This window comes from Zalophus californianus, chromosome 11 (assembly GCF_009762305.2).
Source record: "Zalophus californianus isolate mZalCal1 chromosome 11, mZalCal1.pri.v2, whole genome shotgun sequence".
NCBI classification, from domain to species: Eukaryota; Metazoa; Chordata; class Mammalia; order Carnivora; family Otariidae; genus Zalophus; species Zalophus californianus.
The window spans coordinates 43120380-43142840 of NC_045605.1; the positions used below are offsets into that span (position 1 = coordinate 43120380).

The 22461-nt window shown below is 38.9% G+C and overlaps 1 protein-coding gene across 2 annotated transcripts in view; it reads right to left on the reverse strand.

The window, feature by feature from the left end:
• Positions 1 to 19359, reverse strand: part of TYR (tyrosinase) — a 140896-nt gene extending 121537 nt beyond the window's left edge. Inside the window, exons 1-3 of one of the 2 annotated variants that reach the window (XM_035722986.1) lie at positions 18497 to 19315; positions 15581 to 15582; positions 9499 to 9602 (exon numbers count right to left, since the gene is read on the reverse strand). In XM_035722986.1, the coding sequence (XP_035578879.1) occupies positions 9499 to 9602; positions 15581 to 15582; positions 18497 to 19315 (925 nt within the window). Of the gene's footprint in view, positions 1 to 9498; positions 9716 to 15580; positions 15583 to 18496 lie in introns of both variants that reach the window. The other variant, XM_027580553.2, reaches the window with a different exon arrangement.
• Between the last annotated feature and the right edge of the window lie 3102 nt (positions 19360 to 22461).

Sequence of the window (22461 nt, forward strand, 5' to 3'; positions counted from 1 at the left end):
ATTTATCCTAGCATTTAGTGCCCCCATTTTTGATTGCACCTCATCAATAGCCTTTTTGATTTCGATTTGGTTAGATTTTAGTTCTTTTATTTCTCCAGAAAGGTTTTCTCTAATAACTTCCACGCTTTTTTCAAGCCCAGCTAGTATCTTCAAAGTCATGATTCTGAACTCTAGGTCCGACATCATACTAATGTCCGTATTGAGTAGGTCCCTGGCTGACGGTAGTACCTCTTGTTGTTTTTGCTGAGGTGATTTCTTTCGTCTTGTCATTTTGTCCAGAGGAGAATAGATGAATGAGAGAACAAAATGCTAACAGGTTTACAACGTCCCCAGCAAATATACTGTATACCAATCAGAAAAGACCTGAAACCAGGGGAAAAGAAAGGGAAAGAAAGAAAAAAGAAAGAGAAAAGAAAAAAAAAAGAAAAAAAAGATAAAAACAAAAACAAAACAATACAAAAAAAAAGCAGAATATGATCAAATATGATCATGCTAGTGCATAGATCAGTGCCACACACTAGATTTTGGGCGTATTTTGGTCTGTTAGAAAAAAGTGCCTCCTAAAATTTTAAAGGAAGAAAGACATATATGTACAAAATAAGGGTTGATACAATGAAGGAATGGAAGATGACTGTAAAGATGAAAATTATAAAAGATTTTATAAAAGGACTTGGTAAGATAAGTTGTTTGAAAAAAGAAAGAAGATTTAAGAAAAAAGAAAAAAAGAAAATAAAAAGGAAAAAGGGAGAGAATGTGATCAGGCAGGAGACTAGAACAAAGCCATACACTAGTGATTTACGGTATATTTTGATCTGTTAGAAGAAACTGTACCTCAAAATTTTAAAGAGAGAACAACTTATATATATATGCCAAAAATAAGGGTAACTACTATGAAGGGATAAAATATGACTCTAAAAATGAAAATTAAAATTTTTTTTTTAAAAAGGGATTGATAAGATGTTGGTTGAAAAAGCGAAAAAGAAAAATAAAAAAAACAGTAAACAAAAATTAACTTTGATGAAATAATGAATCATGGTAACAAAAGAAAAAAAAAGCCATGAATCTATGTGCAGTGTTCCCCTAGAGCTGGAGTTCTCCCATTCTCCTTGATCGATCAACTTGGTCTTGGCTTGCTGGCTGTTGGTGCTGATCTTCTGGGGGAGGGGCCTGTTTCTGTGGTTTCCAAATGTCTTTGCCGGAGGCGGAATTGCCCCGCCCTTGTCGGTCCGGGCTAAGGAAGCTGCTCCGGTTTGCTCTCAGGAGCTTTTGTTCCCTGCAAGCTCTCGGTACAGCTTTGGAGGACCAGGACAGAAATGGTGGCCTCCCAATCTCCACCCGGAGGAGCCGAGAACTCGGGGCCCCGCTCCTCAGTGTGCCCCAGAGAAAAGCAGTCACTTCCGTGTCCCCTGTCTCCGGCTGCACTCCGTGCTCACCTGGCCTGTGATCGAGCGTTGCTATCTCTGGCACCCGATCCCGCACGGAGTCTCCAAACCCAGCAGATCCCTGCACTGCGTTCCCGCACCGCTCCTCCCCAGGAAGGAAGGGGAGTCTCCCCGGATCTGCTGCTTGTTGGGTCCCTGCTGGGGGAGCCGTGCCCCGACTGGGCCGCAGATTACAGTTTATGGCCACCCCGAGCTGAGAGCCCGCGACTCTGCTCCGTCTCTGCAGCCGGCTTCCCCGCTCTGATACCTGGGAGCTCTGGCGCACTCAGGCACCCCCGGTCTCTCTGTGACCCCAAGGGTCCTGAGACCACACTGTCCCGGGAGGATTCCACCCCCCGCTTAGCCACTGCAGCGACGTCCCTCCGCCGAGCCAACTTCTAAAAGGTCCGATTTTGTGCTCCGCGGCTCCAGCACTTGCCAGAAGTGGCCGGCGGAGGCCCCTCCCCCGCCATCTATCCTCCCGAATATCGCCTTGGATTCACTTCTCCGCAAGCCCTACCTTCAAGTAAGTGGTCGCTTCTCTGTTCAGAGAGTTGTTGCTACTCTCCTGTTCGATCTCCTGTTGAGTTCGTAGGTGTTCAGAATGGTTTGATCCCTATTCAGCTGAATTCCTGAGACCAGACGAAATCTAGGTCTCCTAATCCTCCGCCATCTTGCTCCGCCTCCTTTTGCTTTGTTTTTATCTTTTTCTTTTTTTTCTCTATCATTTTCTTTCTTTCCCTTTCGTTTCCCCTGGTTTCAGGTCTTTTCTGATTTGTATAGAGTATATTTGCTGGGGACATTTTTAACCTGTTAGCATTTTGTTCTCTCATTCATCTGTTCTCCTCTGGACAAAATGACAAGACGAAAAAAAAATCACCTCAGTAAAAAGAACAAGAGGTAGTACTGTCTGCCAGGGACCTACTCAATACGGACATTAGTAGAATGTCAGACCTAGAGTTCGGAATCATGACTTTAAAGATACTAGGTGGGCTTGAAAAAAGCATGGAAGTTATTAGAAAAACGAGAAATAAAAGAACTAAAATCTAATGAAGTAGAAATCAAAAATGCTATTAATGAGGTGCAATAAAAAATGGGGGCAGTAACAGCTACGATAAATGAGGCAGAAGAGAGAATCAGTGATATACAAGACCAAGTGATGGAAAATAAAGAGGCTGAGAAAAAGAGAGATAAACAACTACAGGATCATGAGGGCAGAAATCGAGAGATAAGTGATACGATAAGACGAAACAACATCAGAATAATTGGGATCCCAGAAGAAGAAGAAAGAGAGAGAAGGGCAGAAGGTATATTGCAGCAAATTATAACTGAGAAATTCCCTAATGTGGGGAAGGAAACAGGCATCAAAATCCAGGAGGCACAGAGAACCCCTCTCAAAATCTATAAAAATAGGTCAACCCCAACATCTAATAGTAAAACTTACGAGTCTCAGAGACAAAGAGAAAATCCTGAAAGCAGCTCGGGAGAAGACATCTGTAACCTCCAATGGTAGAAATATTAGATTGGCAACAGACCTATCCACAGAGACCTGGCAGGCCAGAAAGGACTGGCATGAGATCTTCAGAGCACTAAACAAGAAAAATATGCAGCAAAGAACACTATATCCAGCTAGGCTGTCATTGAAAATAGAAAGAGAGTTAAAAAGTTTCCAGGACAAACAAAAACTAAAGGAGTTTGCAAACACGAAACCAGCCCTCCAAGAAATATTGAAAGGGGTCCTCTAAGCAAAGAGAGAGCCTAAAAGCAGCATAGATCAGAAAGGAACACAGACAATATTCATTCAAAGTCACCTTATAGGCAATACAATGGCACTAAATTCATACCTTTCAATACTTACCCTGAATATAAATGGGCTAAATACCCTAATCAAAAGACACAGACTATCAGATTTGATTAAAAAACAAGACCCATTGATATGCTGTCTGCAAGAGACTCATTTTAGACCCAAAGACACCCCCAGATTGAAAGTGAGGGGGTGGAAAACCATTTACCATGCTAATGGACACCAAAAGAAAGCTGGAGTGGCAATTCTTATATCAGACATATTAGATTTTAAAACAAAGACTGTGATAAGAGATGAAGAAGGACACTATATTTTACTTAAAGGGTCTATCTAAGAAGAAGATCTAACAATTGTAAATATCTATACCCCTAACATGGGAGCAGCCTATTATATAAGGCAAATAATAACAAAAGCAAAGAAACACATTGACAACAATACAATAATAGTGGGGGACTTTAACACCCCAATGACTGAAATGGACAGAGCATCTAAGCATAAGATCAACAAGGAAATAAAGACTTTAAATGAAACACTGGACCAAATGGATTTCACAGACATACTCAGAACATTCCATCCCAAAGCAACGGAATACACATTCTTCTCTAGAGCCCATGGAACATTCTCCAGAATTGATCACATCCTAGGTCACAAATCAGGTCTCAACTGATACCAAATGTTTGGGATTATTCCCCGGATATGTTTAGACCACAATGCTTTGAAAGTAGAACCCAATCACAAAAGGAAAGTCAGAAAGAAATCAAATACATGGAAGCTAAATAGCATCCTACTAAAAAATGAATGGGTCAACCAGGAGATTAAAAGAATTAAGAAAATTCATGGAAACCAATGAAAATGAAAACACAGCTGTTGAAAATCTTTGGGATGCAGCAAAGGCAGTCCTAAGAGGAAACTATATAGCAATACAAGCCTTTCTCAAGAAACAAGAAAGGTCTCAAATACACAACCTACCCCTACACCTAAAGGAGCTAGAGAAAGAACAGCAAATAAAGCCTAGACACAGCAGGAGAAGAGTAATAATAAAGATCAGAGCAGAAATCAATGAAATAGGAACCAAAAAAACTGTAGAAGAGATCAAAGAAACTAGGAGCTGGTTCTTTGAAATAATTAACAAGATTGATAAACCCCTGGCCAGACTGATCAAAAAGAAAAGAGAAATGACCCAAATCAACAAAATCATGAATGAAAGAGGAGAGATCACAACCAACACCAAAGAAATACAAACAATTATAAGAACATATTATGAGCAACTCTATGCCAGCAAATTAGATAATCTGGAAGAAATGGGTCCATTCCTAGAGATGTATCAACTACCCAAACAGAACCAGGAAGAAATAGAAAACCTGAACAGACCTATAACTACTAAGGAAATTGAAGCAGTCATCAAAAACCTCCCAACAAACAAAAGCCCAGGGCCAGAGGGCTTCCCATGGGAATTCTATCAAACATTTAAAGAAGAATTAATACCTAGTCTCTTGAAACTGTTCCAAAAATTAGAAATGGAAGGAAAACTTCCAAACTCATTTTATGAGGCCACCATTACCTTGATCTCAAAACCAGACAAAGACCCCATCACAAAGGAGAATTACAGACCAATATCCTTAATGAACATGGAAGCAAAAATTCTCACCAAAATACTGCCAAAGGATCCAACAGTACATTAAAAGAATTATTCACCATGACCAAATAGGATTTATCCCTGGGCTGCAAGGCTGGTTCAACATCCGCAAATCAATCAACGTGATACAATACATTAACAAAAGAAAGAATAAGAGTCATATGATCCTCTTAATAGATGCAGAAAAAGCATTTGACAAAGTACAGCATCCTTTCTTGATCAAAACTCTTCAGAGTATAGGGATAGAGGGTACATACCTCAATATCATAAAAGCCATCTATGAAAAACCTACAGCGAGTATCATTCTCAATGGGGAAATGCTGAGAGCTTTTCCCCTAAGGTCAAGAAGTTGGCAGGGATGTCCACTCTCACCACTGCTATTCAACATAGTATTAGAAGTCCTAGGCACAGCAATCAGACAACAAAAAGAAATCAATGACATCCAAATTGGCAAAGTAGTGGTCAAACTCTCACTCTTTGCAGATGATATGATATTGTATGTGTAAAACCCAAAAGACTCCACCCCAAAACTGCTAGAACTCATACAGGAATTCAGTAAAGTAGCAGGATATAAAATCAATGCACAGAAATCAGTGGCATTCCTATACACCAACCACAAGACTGAAGAGAGACAAATCAAGGAGTTGATCCCATTTACAATTGCACCCAAAAGCTTAAGATACCTAGGAATAAATTTAACCAAAGAGGCAAAGGATCTGTACTCAGAAAACTATAAAATACTCATGAAAGAAATTGAAGAAGACACAAAGAAATGGAAAAACGTTCCATGCTCATGGATTGGAAGATCAAACATTGTGAAGATGTCAATGCTACTACCTAGAGGTATCTACACATTCAATGCAATCCCCATCAAAATACAATCCACTTTTTTCAAAGAAATGGAACAAACAATCCTAAAATTTATATGGAACCAGAAGAGACCCCGAATAGCCAGAGGAATATTGAAAAAGAAAAGCAAAGCTGGCGGCATCACAATTCCGGACTTCCAGCTCTAATACAAAGCTGTCATCATCAAGACAGTATGGTACTGGCACAAAAACAGACACATAGATCAATGGAACAGTATAGAAAGCCCAGAAATGGACCCTCAACTGTATGGTCAACTAATCTTTGACAAAGCAGGAAAGAATGTCCAATGGAAAAAAGACAGTCTCTTCAACAAATGGTGTTGGGAAAATTGGGCAGCCACATACAGAAGAATGAAACTGGACGATTTTCTTACACCACACACAAAAATAGACTCCAAATGTTTGAAAGACCTAAACGTGAGACAGAAGTCCATCAAAATCCTAAAGGAGAACACAGGTAGCAAACTCTTCGACCTCAGCCGCAGCAACTTCTTCCTAGAAAAATCGCCAAAGGCAAGGGCAGCAAGGGCAAAAATGAACTATTGGGATTTCATCAAGATAAAAAGCTTTTGCACAGCCAAAGAAACAGTCCACAACACCAAAAGACAACCGACAGATTGGGAGAAGATATTTGCAAATGAAATATCAGATAAAGAGCTAGTATCCAAAATCTATAAAGAATTTATCAAACTCAACACCCAAAGAACAAATAATCCAATCAAGAAATGGGCAAAAGACATGAACAGACATTTTTTCAAAGAAGACATCCAAATGGCCAACAGACACATGAAAAAGTGCTCAACATCGCTCGGCATCAGGGAAATCCAAATCAAAACCTCAATGAGATACCACCTCATGCCAGTCAGAATGGCTAGAATTAAGAAGTCAGGAAACGACAGATGTTGGCGGGGATGTGGAGAAAGGGGAACACTCCTACACTGTTGGGGGAATTCAAGCTGGTGCAACCACTCTGGAAAACAGTATGGAGGTTCCTCAAACAGTTGAAAATAGAGCTACCATACGACCCAGCAATTGCACTACTGGGGATTTACCCCAAAGATACAAATGTAGACATCCAACGGGGTACGTGCACCCCAATGTTTATGGCAGCAATGTCCACAATAGCCAAACTGTGGAAAGAGCCAAGATGTCCATCGACAGATGAATGGATAAAGAAGAAGTGGTATATATACACAATGGAATATTATGCAGCCATCAAAAGAATGAGATCTTGCCATTTGGAATGCCGTGGATGGAACTGGGGGGTGTTATGCTGAGTGAAATAAGTCAATCAGAGAAAGACATGTATCATATGACCTCACCGATATATGGAATTCTTAATCTCAGGAAACAAACTGAGGTTTGCTGGAGTGGAGGTGGGGTGGGAGGGATGGGGTGGCTGTGTGATAGACATTGGGGAGGGTATGTGCTATGGTGAGCGTTGTGAATTGTGCAAGACTGTTGAATCACAGATCTGTACCTCTGAAACAAATAATGCAATATATCTTAAGAAAAAAAAAAGAAGAAAATAGCAGGAGGGGAAGAATGAATGGGAGAAAACTGGAGGGGGAGATGAACCATGAGAGACGATGGACTCTGAAAATCAAACTGAGGGTTCTAGAGGGGAGGGGCGTGGGCAGTTGGGTTAGCCTGGTGATGGCTTTAAGAGGACACGTTCTGGGTGGAGCACTGGGTGTTATGCACAAACAATGAATCATGGAACACTACATCAAAAACTAATGATGTAATGTATGGTGATTAACATCACAATAAAAAATTTAAAGAAAAAAACTTATTGAACACCTATCATGTGCCAGATAATGTGCTATGATATGCTTTTTTCTCCTCCTCAAGAAAGTATACTGGACTATGTGTGAATGAGAATAATAAAGAAAAAATAAAATAAAGAATAAAATTAAGTAGAAAATAATTCACAATCATAATTTATTAGTAGCAGCAAATTATTTGTGATAAATCTAACGTTCTCCACTCACCTCTGTGCATTCGAAACTCATTTAAAAGCCATTGGCTGAGTTGACACAGCTCCAGCCATTTTCTTTTTTCACCTTGAGGCCCAGAAACGTGTGGCCCCCCCTTACTTATTTCTGTGACCAGCCCATGTTCCTTAGTTTCAAAGTACATGCTTTCTTCCTGCTAGAAAATCTGCCTGAAAAACCTATGAAGTACTTCTGAAACAGAAGGATGAGGCCCAGCTTTGCAGTGTCATTAAGTCAGAATTTGGAGTCCTGCTGTTAACCCTTGCATAGTCCAATGAGACATCCAATCCTCCCAGATGGTGACTGTCAACTTGTGTGTTCCCCTCTGTCTCAGCATATAGGCTTTGAGATTCCTGACACCATGCATTGCCTTATTATATTATTGAGGGTTCATCTTGATATAATTACTGTTCACCCTCAAGAAATTCTCAACCCATTCTGGGTCATCAGAATACAATGGAAAGCACTCTTGGATTTTGGCACTTGACAATTCTCGGAACAGATTTAGCTCTGTCTCTTACTGAATGAATGCTTATAGCTGAATTATATTATATCTCTAATCCTGTTTCCTCTCTTTAAACTCAAAATAATGGTGCTATATTTCTCAGAGGATAGTTGTAAGAATTAACTGAGATAGTGTTTGGCTGGAAAATGTTAATCATTAAAATTACTTTCAGAAGATAAACACAATTTTTATTTTAATGGCTGGAAGCAGGATTCCTCTTTAGGGTGCTATAGGTGATATACTCCTTGTTTAAACTGCTTCTCGAGGAGAGAAAGGCCCAAAGGTTATGGTTGGAAGGACCCAGGGATATGAAAGAGACAATAAAACTTCTCTGTATAGTTGAGCAACAGAAGTTCAGGATACAACATCAACCACGATGACAATAAAACAAAACAAGAAAGTTAAGAAGAAAGAAATAAGAGAAAGGTTTGTCTACACAGTAGGGTGCCAAAGAGTTTTGTAGGAGGTGGACTGTTTAGTGTTAAATGTTGAGTTGTTGACATTGCAACAAGTTAGCCCTTGTCTTCCCAAACTTCTTATTAAACCTATGACTTGAGTGAATGATCTTGATTTTGTTTTGTTTGTAGTTTGTTTCCATAATGCATATTGAGGTGAAAAAAGTGAGTTTTATGACTAGGACAGCACTGAGCAGAGAAGAATCAACAGGTGCTGAAGGGAAGAGCAAGCAGGACTGAGAACTTTGTAGGAAAAGTAAGACCTAGAAGAGCCTCTGAGAAGGAATCTCTGACAAAGCACAGAAACTTCGAGGGATAATGAGATGGCGATTTAACCTGACATATAGATTTAATCCTTATTATAGGTAAGAGAATGGACTTGGCTCAAAAAGCCTAGTGTTCAAAGTATTTTAAACTAGGTAAAATACTAAAACTTGCAAAATATGATAGATCCACAGTCTTTTATCTATAATTCCAAAATACTAATTGGTCTGAAATGTTTTGTTCAGCATCAATACTCTAAAAAAAATACTCTATCAGTGGAAAAAGCTGACCTTATTCACCATTAGGCTGCCAATTGTCTTTCTTTATTGTGACGGTGGGTGTATTCGTACCTCTTGCTGAAGAGTTGTATGCGTTGGATTATGGTGCCGCTCAGACTCTGTGAGGATTATTGGCCATATAGGCATATATGCCACTTGTCTTTACTCACAAAATTCTGAATTCCTAAACATATCTGGGGTTTTGGATAAGAGATTACAAATAGTTCAGAAAAACAGGAAATTTTAAATGAGTGATAAAAGGGGATTACCTTCCAGTGTATTTCTAAAGCTGAAATTGGCAGCTTTATCCATGGAATCTGATTCATACTGGGTCAGACTTAGGCAGAATTCCACATCTGCAGAGGAGGGGAGCCTCGGGGTCCTGGCTTTGTCATGGTTTCCAGGATTGCGCAGTAGTGGTCCCTCTGGAGTTCCGTCGCATAAAGCCTGCTGGCTGTTGTACTCCTCCAGGCGTGTGCAGATGATCTACACAAAAACCTTTATGTTAAAGGAGTTGTGGCTGCCTCAACATCAAAGTGGGGAAGGCAGGGAGATTCACCAAGAGTTCCATATTTTAAGGAAATTGTTGAAGGAAGCAGTCTTCTGAGGGTTGCCAAATAAGCAGTGAAAGGTAAAATCTAGAACAGAATTCTCGTCTTGTATCTACTTAAGAAAATGAGTCAAATTTTCTAGGCCTCATCAATCGAAGGAGGATAATAAAAACGACTTCATATAATTTTGTCAAATGTTTATTTGATGAGAACATTAGCCTGAAGAACATCTGTTAAACATCCATCGTGTGACTTTGCTAGTTGTCTGCCCACGAAGCTAGCCCTGGTCCCGAGTTTACGTCTGTGCCATCTCCGGTTTTCTCTCTCTACATATCTTCTCTTTTGGCTCTCACAAGTTTCATGGCTTACATGCCAACTACCTGGTGAGAACTCCCTAGTTCCTATCTCTAGTTCAAAACCACTTCTCTGAACCTTAAACCTGTATATCCATCTCTGACTACTTATTTCAGTCTTATCTCCCATGCATCTCACATGTCACATTTAAACTCCCCCAACTCTGTTCCTCTCCCCATATTTCTTATCACACCAACCGTCCTGCAGCTCAAACCTATGAGTCATCCTTTTTAAGCCAGAAACTGGTGACTTTCCATTTGTATTTTATTCTCTTATGTCTTTTGCTTATGATTGAAATCTTTAACCAGTCTTGTCAATTTTACCTCCAGAATATAGCTTGAATCTGGGCACCATTCTTCAATTTGTTTACGAATGATGTGATCTGACTGCTAAAGCCAGGTTGGCTACCCTTCTCCGAACATTACTTGTTCTTTTCCGTGCCACGACTTTTTTCATGCCTAAGCATGCTCACTCCTTGCCATGGATCTGACCTCTGACCTCGTCTTCAAGGCCAAGGCACTATCTTAGAAAAAAAAGACACTGTTAACTCTGACTTTGAAAGTAATTCAAAAGGATCTGACTCTAAATAGGAAGAATTTTGAGGAATTCTTCACTGAATTATTTTGCTTATAATTTCATTTATAGGTAGGCAGAAGAATAAACTACAATAAAAATATTTCACTAAAGAAGTCAAAAGGAGCTCTTTCAGTATAAATATAAAATAAAAATTGTAAAAGATTAAAAATATTACCCCATAATTTAATAAGCCAATTTATCTTTATTTTTTGGTCTCGGTGCTATAGAAATTAATTCATCTTAAAATCACTGATGCCTTAGATTCAGTGAGAGCAATGAACTAAGTAGCAAGATATCAATCCTAACCCAAAACAAAAAGTGCACAGAACTACCCTGCCATGACTGACTGTTCATAACAGGCACATACTTCCACAGGAGGCCTGTGCCCACTGAGCAGATATTATTCTTTGTCAAATGTAGACTTCATTTACTTTAGACTCCCTTGATAAACAATCAGTATCACTTCCCTTAGAAAATGTGATCTCCATGAGGACTTTATTATTATTACTGTTCACCTAATCTAGAATAGAGGCTCAATCAATATTTGATGGATGAAAAACAAATCAATGGACGAACCAATGAATCTTCAACTACAAACGTGTTAAGCAGACTTTTTAACTCGTCCTGTAATTGGTACCAACCTCTGCCCTAGAAGGTATTTTTTAAATGTATCGTTTTTTTAAACATATATTGAAGCCCTATTCTTTCCAGACCATCAGGAAGGCATCGCTGTGTACATTTTTAAAATTTCACACAACCACCTTGTAGGTTTATATGATTTTTCTTTCCTATTTTAATGATGAGGAAATGCAGTCTGAGTAGGGAAGAATACAAAGGGCTAGTAGCATCTAAAACCCTGTATTATGATGACTACTTTTTATGGACAACAGGCAAGGCACATGGAACAATATTTTAAAAGTGAAAAGCCTTCCTGGTCACTTGTTTGCATCACAGTTAAAAATAATCAAGACAATCTTATCAGTCTCCTGCTGCAGTGAGTTTGCCCTGTAGAGAAACTAAAAGTAAATTCAATTATCATGAGATGGAACTGAATGAGCCGTGCCCTCCAGGAATAGCTGCTACTATGTTCAACGAGAGACACGTAGAGAAGCTTTCAGTTTTGGGTCACTAAGATATCACTTATGAATTGAAGCGTTGTGTGTTGGAAAAGAACTGGATGCTAAATTCCGGTAGATGTGGGCGTCAGTTCCGGCTCTGCTACTTAACTCGCGATGTGTCAGTGATCACGTTATTTAGACTTGATAAGTCTCAATTTTCTCAACTGTAACATGAAATCATATTAAATATAATAGGATATAATAAAAATATACTATTATGTAACACAGTAATGTGTAATTCACATCTACTATATTAATAATGAAATAAAATAGTAAGAGAAAGTAGCACAGTTTTTTTGCCCAGCAAATGTCGCTCTCCAGGTTTCTTCACACTTCACAACATTCCTCAATCCTTTTATCCACGCATAATTGAGAAATAGATCTGTTGGGTGACTTGTCTAAGGTCATCTGATGCTTAGAGCGGGAGCTAGAACATTAATACACAGTGCTGATTCCAAATGTATATATCCACTACATTTATTACTGCCTGTAAATGGCTTAGGAATGGTTGAATAAAGCTAACCTAGCTTTTGCATTGAATATAATATATTGGATTCCTTTATCATGTCGATTAACTAGACATCATGGCAGGTACATAAACAAAATCATTTTCATTCCTGTTGGAATAATAAACCACCTCAGGACATTTTCAAAAGATCCTACTGCCTCAAAAACTCCTATAGCAGACTTTTTTAAATTAGAGAGGTTTGAATGGAACTATTTTTGCTGAAATGCCAACTGCCAATTGACTAAGTGTTCAGATGACTGGATGTATTAATAACAAGGAAGAAATCTACCCTGGTTCCAGAAATAATTTGAAAAACTTAGTTCCAAGTAATCATGTTTGTATTTGATACAGAAGGAGAGTCAGGGAGGAGAAATTGTTAAGCACAATGGTTAGGATCATGGAGCTGAGAGTCAGACATGATTTCTAGTATTGACTATTATTAGCTACATGACCTTGGGCAAATTCCTTAAGCTCTCTGAGTATTAAGGTTTTTCATCTGTACATGGGGATTATAACAGCTTTTAATGAAGGATCAAATAATTTAACATATGCAAAGCACTTAGTATACAGTTTCAGTTATAGAGTGTTTAATAATAATCGCTTTTGGGGCACCTGGGTGGCTCACTCGGTTGAGGGTCTGACTTTTGATTTTTGCTCAGGTGATGATCTCATGGTTGTGGGATCGAGCTCAGCGGGGAGTCTGCTTGAGGTTCTCTCTCTGCTCTCCCTCTATTCCTAGCCCCCCCAAACAAATCTTTTTTAAAAAATGACAGCTATTATACTATTATTGAATACAAGCCCATTGGGCAGGCCACCAATTTGTTTTTAACTCTGGCTCTATAATACTGATTGAGTATTCATTATTGTAATAACAAACATTGATATATCATATAAAGATATGTTATAGTAATAATTTGCACACATGGAACTCAAAGAATATGTCAGATACTAAACCAGTCATTTTACATTAACAGATTCCATTGAATCCCTCCACAATAATGCTTTAAGATATATTATTCTGATTTTAAAGGAAAAGGTTCCAGAATAAGTAACTTGTCCAATATCTTGTAGCGAAGTAAGTTACAAAAGTCCACTGAAACTCGTGTTTCTGTGATTCAAAAGACTATACTTTCCAGTACATTATTCTGCTTTCCATTGCATTTAGTGCTTTCATTAGCACAGAAAACAAGCATATATAACTGCACCCCATTTTTTTCTGTTGAGATAAACCAAAGGTCAAAGACTCTAAATAATTTGTTCAATATCATCTGGTAAGTGGCAGAGGTCCTCTGATGAGGAAGTTCTTCTTTTTCTATTTGAACACCAGTGATTTATAACATATAATGGGGGGGGGAAATCAAGTGTCCCAAGTCAAATGAAAAAAGAGAGATAGAAAGAAGAAAGATGTATTAATTGAGGTGAACCTAGATAGTGTTCTCTTAAAGTTAAGTAAATAGCAACAAACTACCAGTTATTAGAAGCTGTCAGGAGCAAAGATTCTATTAGGGCATTAGAGATTTATTTGTGGGGAAAAAAAAAGTAAACCATATGACATTCCACAGAATCTTTTCCATAAAGAAAAAAAAGAAGCTGTTATTTCACTGAGCTGTTGCCATGGTTACCTAAAACCCATGACTCTCTGCTGAAATGTGATTTTTTCTTTTTTCTTCCCACTGTTCGCTTCCATGTGATGTGCTTTTCACCTGATGAGTGAATTCCCTGGCCACATTTCAGTCATGTCTATCACCTAAGAATGTTTATTTATCTTTATTTTGATCCATCATGACAGCTACCCTGATCTACCTTTGCTTTTTATGGCTGGTCTATCAGCTGCTTGCATAACATTGGATCTAATTGTGTTGAGCACAGGTATTTGTACTTTATTGTTATTAAGGACCCCCATCTCCAAAAATGTTGGACTGTTTTAATTGATGACAAACATGCTTCTACATTAAAAGCTCTTGGCATTAAAGAACTAAATGAAAAAATATATACAAAAAAGACATGCATTCTGAATATGAGAAAAATAGTTTTCTAAACATACTAACACTGATTTACATATTATTTTATTTAATAGAAAACCCTATCAGTAAATATTATTAATCTCACTTAAATAACATTCAGATATGTTGTAACTTGCTTTTTTTCTCTATTGTATATTCTTATTTTTTTGCATGCATAAACATACATATATAGAAGCCCAGAGAGAACTACATAAAATGCTTTATTCTACATGTTCAGTGAATCACTGCTTATTTTACATTGTTGTGTCCTTGGCCTTGGGGAATCCAGTACTATAAAGAAGTATGGTCTAAGGTTCTAGAAATCCAGGCATGCAGAGTTTAATTTTTGATGTATGTTATTATTAGAGCTAACATTTCTATGATTTTTAGTTTTGTTCAATTCAGCATACATTTATAAAGCCCATTCTATGCATATATCATGGTTCTGAGCTCTGTGGATACAAAAATAAATTAGAAATGGTCTCTTCCTTGGAGCAGCTGACAGTCTGATAGACAAAAACAGGTTTGAAAACAATGACATGTACTGAAGAGTTATAGGTTCCATCATATAAATCTGTACAAAGCTCAAAGGTGTGAGGATCAATTCTACCTTAGTAAGGAATGTGCATCAGTAAGAGTCTAATGGAATATTTTTATTATAAAATAAATGAAAAGGACTATATCAGAATGTCTGTCCCAGTTGTCTATGCAACTGAATTTTAAGGGAGTCCAAGTGGCTATAAGTCAAATTTTATATCCATAAACTAGTGACTTAATTGATCTCTTCTGAGCCTAAATGGCTCCATATTAACATAGAAACAACATTGGAGTCAGAAGCACCAGGTTTCAGTCCTCAGCTATGTGACCTTGGACAAATCATATCTTTTTGGAGCCTCTATCTTCTTTTACAAAATAAAGGCACTACACCACACACCACTGAGTGTCTCTTCTCTTAGCTCACAGTTAATAAATGCTATGAATTTCTAAAACCTCTGTTTTTGTGTTGTAAAACATATCTGAGACTGAGGAAGAAATCGAGGCTTGGCATTCAAAGGGCTAGCAGTCTAGCTAATTTTGAAGGTCTCTATGAGTTCACTGAGTCTGGAAGCTATTTGATTCTCACTTCACAGAAAGTAGCTCACTTCTCAATTTGAGTGTACAATTCAGGTGAAAACATTTAAACTAGGGGTGTGTTTATTACAGAACCTGAGTTTATAAAGTGAAATAGATACCAAAACAACTTCTAGATTCATTAAATCAGTGATTCTCAATGCTGGCTTCACATTAGAATCACAAGGGAAGGTTTCATTTATTTATTTTTAAAGATTTTTTTTCTTTATTTTAGAGAGAGAGAGGGAGCATGAGCAGGAGAGACAGAGGGAGAAGGAGAGAGAATTTCAAGCAGACTCCATGCTGAGCGTGGAGACTGATGTGGGCCTGGATCTCATGACCTAAGCTGAAGCCAAGAGTCAGACACTTAACCAACTGAGCCACCCAGGTGCCCCACAAGAGCCACCCAGGCATCCCACAAGAGAAGGTTTTAAAAATGTAGATGCCTGGGGACGCCTGGATGGCTCAGTCTTTTGGGTGCCAGACTCTTGGTTTTGGCTAGAGTCGTGATCTCAGAGTTGTGGGATGGAGCCCCATGTGGGGTTCCTGCTCAGTGGGGAGTCTGTTTGAGGATTCTCTTGCTCTATCTCCCTTTGCCCCCCCTTCCCCCCAAAATAAATAAATAAATCCTTTTAAAAATGTTTAAAAATGCAGATGCCCGGACTTTCCAGTGGACCACCTAAAGAGGATTTTCCAGCAGGAATTAGGTGGGTGGATCCATGCAATTTTCTTTAAGCCCCCTAAGTGGTTTAGATACTAAGAACTACTGAATTAAATGTATATAAACAACTGATCTTCGTTTTTAAAGGACAGTAACCAGAAATGGAAACAGCAACTTTCACCTCACACATTGACACCACTCACAGTAGGCAGACACAAATTCTCTCTCTCTCTTTTAAGATTTTATTTATTTATTTGAGAGAGAATGAGATAGAGAGAGAAAGCATGAGAGGGCGGAGGGTCAGAGGGAGAAGCAGACTCCCTGCTGAGCAGGGAGCCCAATGTGGGACTCGATCCCGGGACTCCAGGATCATGACATGAGCCGAAGGCAGTCGCTTAACCAACTGAGCCACCCAGGCGCCCCCACAAATTCTCTTTCATTTCCCCTTTTTTATTTAAACTATAATTTGCTGGTTTTTCTTCAATGGTCTTTGTTCACTCTGTTTCTGAATTTGATTTTTAACACCAATTACTACACAGCAGTTTAATCATTGAATAATATGGAACCTAATGTCATAATTTCAGTCCAGTGTTTACCCACTAGACCCAAAAAGATTTATTTAGAAATAAAATTGGCCACAATCATAAAGAAAAGAGGGGATGGGGAGGGAATTTCCACTCAATAAATGATTAGAAAAAAATGCACATATAATTCTAGTCACACCAACTAGCATATATCTCAGGTAATCAAATATCAATTAGCATCTGTCTATTAAGCTTCCATGTGGATGTTGTAACATTTTTGGTAATTTAGTAAGTCACCAGGCTTTCTGGGTCAAGTGAGGCTAGGCTGTACAGTTAAGGAAAGCATTATAATGGACTGAAAATCCCTGTCCTCGCTTAACAGTATTTTAAGCAGTAACAGAGGATGAGAGTTTTGCACTTTATAGATTAAGGTAGGAGGTCTGAAATCTTATTGAAATAGATTTTTTTTTCAAGCTCATCTTTTCCAGGCTTTCGTGCATAAATACACTCATCCCTCTTGGTAAATAGCTGACATTAGTGATACCAGATATGACACCATGACCATTTTTAAATGAGCTTCAATAGTTGCCATTTGGAAGGTGTGTGAACTTAGTGTGGAGGGTAGGAAGCCCTTCACACTCCAAACCTGCAGAGCACAAGATGCGAATGCCAGATTCTTCCCATCCCATTTAAACATTGGGCTTCATTCCATAAAGCACTGTTAGTCAAAAGTGCTGTATTAGAAATGTCTGGAATACAGACAGAAAAACATTTCTTCCTCCTTATGGTTTTAAAATGATAAATTATTAAAAGCATATTTCTTTGGACACATTTTGCCCCTAATCCAGAGTGAAAAATTCAGCATAGGAGAAATAGAAATTAAATTTCAGAATTGCAATCCCTTATCTTGTACCTCTAAAGTTTGCACATATTTAGAAAAAAAGCTAATTTCTTCTGCAGCTTAATGAAAAAAGATGAGACAGTGTAAGCCAGATTCTTTGGCTGAAGACAACATAGCAGTCATGTCCTTGGGAATAGTATAGGTGGTCAGGCAGCCAAGCCTGACTTGTCTCTGCTAGTTCCTAGTGATCCTGTGATCTTGTACAGGTTATCTTTATAGCTCAGTGTTTTAAACCTTAGCAAGGGGAAGAGATAGCAAAAGTGCTAACTGAGTTAACTACACAGAAACACTTGCAACAAGGCTTCACACAGGCTAAATGCTCAATGTAAATTAGCTGTTTTCATTATTTACCTATTTGGGCCCCAGGATCATCATATATATTTTTTAAAAAGATTTATTCTCAATAATATTCCCCAAATTTCCCTGATGATAATAATCACCATAGACATTTAGTAAATGATGCCTTCCCAAGGACCCCACCCCCACCCCCACTGAAGTTCTGATCAATGGGTCTAAGGGTTAGGACCAGGGATTTGTAATTTGTACACTGTATGAATTTTATTGTGAAGAAAATTTCAGACACACTGACCTAGATCATTAACTTAATCATCTAAATATTCATTCACCCATTCATTCAACAAATACTTAATGAGCGCTTACCACTTCCCAGGCACCATCCTAGGCGCTGAGAGATAGAGCGATGAACCAGATGCTCTTTGTTTATTAGAGTTTAGGAACCTGGTAGACGATATTAGACAAATAAACACACAAATACTTATGTAATTACAATTATGAAGTGTGCTATAAAGGAAAAAATACAAGGTACTTTGAGGATTTTTAATAGGGGATCTTTTCTACTCTTGGCAGGAGAGATGGGGAGGGAGGTGTATGAAGACCTGCCTGAAGAAGCAATTGCTAAGTTTCTTTTAGGGTCTGATATTGGATGTCCAGGACTCCTTACCTGCCACGAGGAGAAGAAGGATGCTGGGCTGAGTAAGTTAGGGTTTGCTGGGTTGCGCCCTCCCATGTACTCATCCGTGCAAATGTCACAGCTTTTAGCATCTCGCCAATCCCAATATGGAATAGTGAAGTTCTCATCCCCGGTCAGCTTCTGGATTTCTTGTTCCCACAGCAACAAGAAGAGTCTGTGCCAAGGCAGGAAACCTGGGGCTTCATGAGCAAAATCAATGTCTCTCCAGACTTGAGACCCTCCAAGCAGTGTGTCCCTTGACACATAATAATGCATCCAGACAAAGAGGTCATAAATGTTGATGTCATTAAACTTGGGGTTTGATCCATTATTCATTTGGCCATAGGTGCCTGTGGGGATGACATAGTCTGGACTGGTGGTATGCTTCGCTAAAGTAAGGTAGGCAAGAAATTTGTTCTTCTCTGGGACACTCAGATCAAAGATGTTTTTTCTCACCAAAAGTCGCTTCTCTGTGCAGTTTGGTCCCCAAAAGCCAAACCTGCAATTTCCACAGTTGAATCCCATGAAGTTGCCAAAGCACTGGCAGGTCCTATTGTAAAAGACCGAGGGCCAAGACTCCCGGTCATCCACCCCCGTGAAGGGGAATTGAGGCCCGAGGGGGGCATTGGACAGAACGATGTCCTGACAGGCACCCCTGCCTGAAAGCTGGCCACAGGGACTCCCATCACCCCTCCACGGTGGGCAGCATTCCTTCTCCATCAGGCTCTTGGAGGAGGCACAGGCTCGAGGGAAATGGCCAGTGGAGGTCCGGAAACTCCACAGCAGGCAGTACAAAGCAGCCAGGAGCATTCTTCCTCTAGTCCTCACAGATCTGCTTGAGCCAGTTAACTGAGCCACGCACTTCTCTTTCCAGCTACCCCTACAGTGACTATCACATGTTTTGGCTAAGACCTATATAATACCAGTCCTACCTCCAGCATCAAACACTCTCGGGCTTTATCTTAAGCTTTCATCTTCTGAAAACCACATGACTAAGGGCTTCTCTTTGGAGTTGGCATGAATCCCACCAGTGGGACAGGCCTGTGTTAAAGTGAGAAACACTATTCACCATTAGTAGTTTAATTCACATGGTAATAATAATAATAATAATAATAATAATAATAATAATGCCTGATCTAAGGAAATGCAGTTAGTTGACTAGGAAATTAATGATGATTTGAATTGGAAAATAGGAGGTAGTGTCAGGAATAGAGCTTCTCTTATTAAAAGAGTTCAGGCAATGTTAGGGATTATGGGTGCAAGATAGTTGTTTCTAAGACCGTAAGTAGGCCACAGAATTTGCAAAACTCAGCTTTGCAAAAAGAGATGCTTTTCAGAGCCTAGAGATTATATCTTATCTCTGGTTATATTACAGCTTATTTATTTCATACAAAGTATCTGAAGAAAAAGAAATCTTTCTGCTATGTCTCCCTGATTATCTTGATGCAGTTGACTAGTTGCTAGCAAACTAACCATTTATTTTCTGATTATTCCTACGGATGGGATAGGTGGGTGGTCTGCTTTATTGTGGAGATTTCTACTAGCTACTATCCCAAGGGAAACTCTTTTTATTTAAATGCTGTAGCCACCCTGTTTCACCCATAAGTTCTAGAAATCAAAATTTTGAAATTTTGTCTACCATAGGGTCTCATAAAAGAATTCTCAATTTAGGATGTGAATGAATAGCTTCAATATGTTTATTCAGCAGGTATTTATTGATCATCTACATTCAGGAACTCTTTCCCTGTGTATAGTAAAGCTAGAAAATTGAAATGCATGGGTAAAAATCTAATTCTACCACATATGCTAGTTTTCAAATGAGCAGTATAGATATTATGTACATCAGACTTTTAATGGAGGGCACATCTTTGTGAACTGAGGATACTGAAAAGGATTGCATAGTTTTGGATAATAGTATTCAAATTTTACTAACCTTTTAGTAACCTTGAATAAAACCTTAGCAGTGGCTATAAGTTGGAAAGACAAAGAGACTGGAGATAATCCTTCAGACAGGGAGAAACTACAGAGGCAGAGCTGGAGAACTGGATTCAGGTAGGCTCCCCACACTAGCAGAAATGAAACCCAGGACACGTCCACGAAGGGGCCTAAAAGCTAAGTAGTTTAAACTAAGGTGAGTTGAAGAATTAGAGGATGAGAGTAGTCAAACCACAGTTGTCCCTGTGAGATTTCCTTCTTTATCCTGTTCCAGACTTGAAGTTGGGTGGTCCACCTACAATACAGAACAATCGAGCACAAGGGAAAGCTCCGAAGAAGGCAGCTGTGTCTGGTCACTGAGCTGCGGGGTTCTGCGGAAGACCATCACTTTCCACGTGACATCACAGTGTCCGCCTCTGCTTTCTTCCCTTTTCTGCTGGAGTTTGTCTCATTATTTAGAAAAACATCTAGGTGTCTCCATATCCCTCTCTTGGGACTCAAAAGCAGCCTTTTTAGGTGGAAGGAGCAGTGTGTGGGTGAAGAGGAAGAGAAGAGTAAGTTTCCATGGAAATGCTGCCTTTGGCTGGGATCAGGAAGTCATCACATGATCTCCACAAGGAGGCTTAATCTTTTTTCTCCCTCCTTTCAGAGCCACCAAGAGATTAACACAGTGCTCCTTGCCCCTGGGGAGTCTTGGTTCTGTATTACTTATAACCACATGTGGACTTTTCTAATTCTATTCCATCTACTTGCAGACAGAATTCAACTTCTAATGTTCAATTTAATTAAAAATTTTGCTTTACACTTGCCCCCCTATCAGGCTTCCCAGTGAATAATATAAAGCCTTCACTCCGCTGGGCTTCTGTGTCTATTCTCCTAGGTCTGTTTTTTTATAGCCTTCCAAGCATGCTTAGATGAATGGCAAAAATGAACTTTGTCCTCTAATTTCCTTCACAAAAGTGATTTCTTTAACTTGACAGACCTCTTTATTACTCTTAAATATAGAACACTATCTACACTGGCCCACATGTATAACGGTCTTATTGTCGAAACAAACTTTCTACATAGCAAACCCCATTTAAACTGGTTCTTCCCTGAACTCTAGATGTACATTCTCTAGGTATCTCTAGTTTATAGAATTTGAGAGTATCCTATCCTATTCTAAGAGATTCTCGTATGAGTTAACACCTAAGCTAATGCAATATTCTATTAGCCAGAATTAGAACTTAGTAAATACCCTGCAAATATTTTTTGACTATCAGTTATCAGGCATATGCTGAGAGATGGGGATGTTATGATAAACACAACAGAATGGTTTCTACCCTCATAAAGTATATAGTCTATTAAAATATTTTAATTTTAGTAATTTTAAATAAGATTTATAACTGTGTATTTTAATTTTTTTTTCCTGGTTAAATGACTTTTAAAGCTGCTATAAAAGAAAAAAAAGAGCTACTAGGGAAGATGGCAGGGGGACCTATCTAGTCATGAAGCATAGTCAAGGAAGGTTTTCTGGAAGAAGTTACATTACAAGTGACATCTGAAAGATTAGAAGTCTGTTTGGTGAAAAGGACAACAGTGGATGTGAGTGCATCCCAGGCAGAGGGAATATTACAGGCAAAGACTACAAAGTTGAAGGAGCATAGCACGTTCAAGGATCCTAAAGACAGTTAAAGTAGCTATAACCCCAGAGACTGCGGAGATGCGATATAAGTATGGAGGTGTACATAAGGATGAGATCATAGTCCTTGATGGATTTGAAGCAGAGTTGTGATGTTCTCACACATGAATTGAAAACATTTCACTGAAGCTGCTGAGATGACAACAGACATGGGGATGGGAGCAAGACTAAATCTAGAAATCACTGTTAGCGATTATTGCAGTAACTTGGGCAAGAAATTTGGCCTGGGACCAGAGTGGTGATCCTTGAGAAGGACAGAAGTGAATGGATTTGAAAGATATAGGGGTGATGAATTCAAAAGGAGTGAGAGGTGAAGAGGAAAGAGATTTTGGGCTGACGT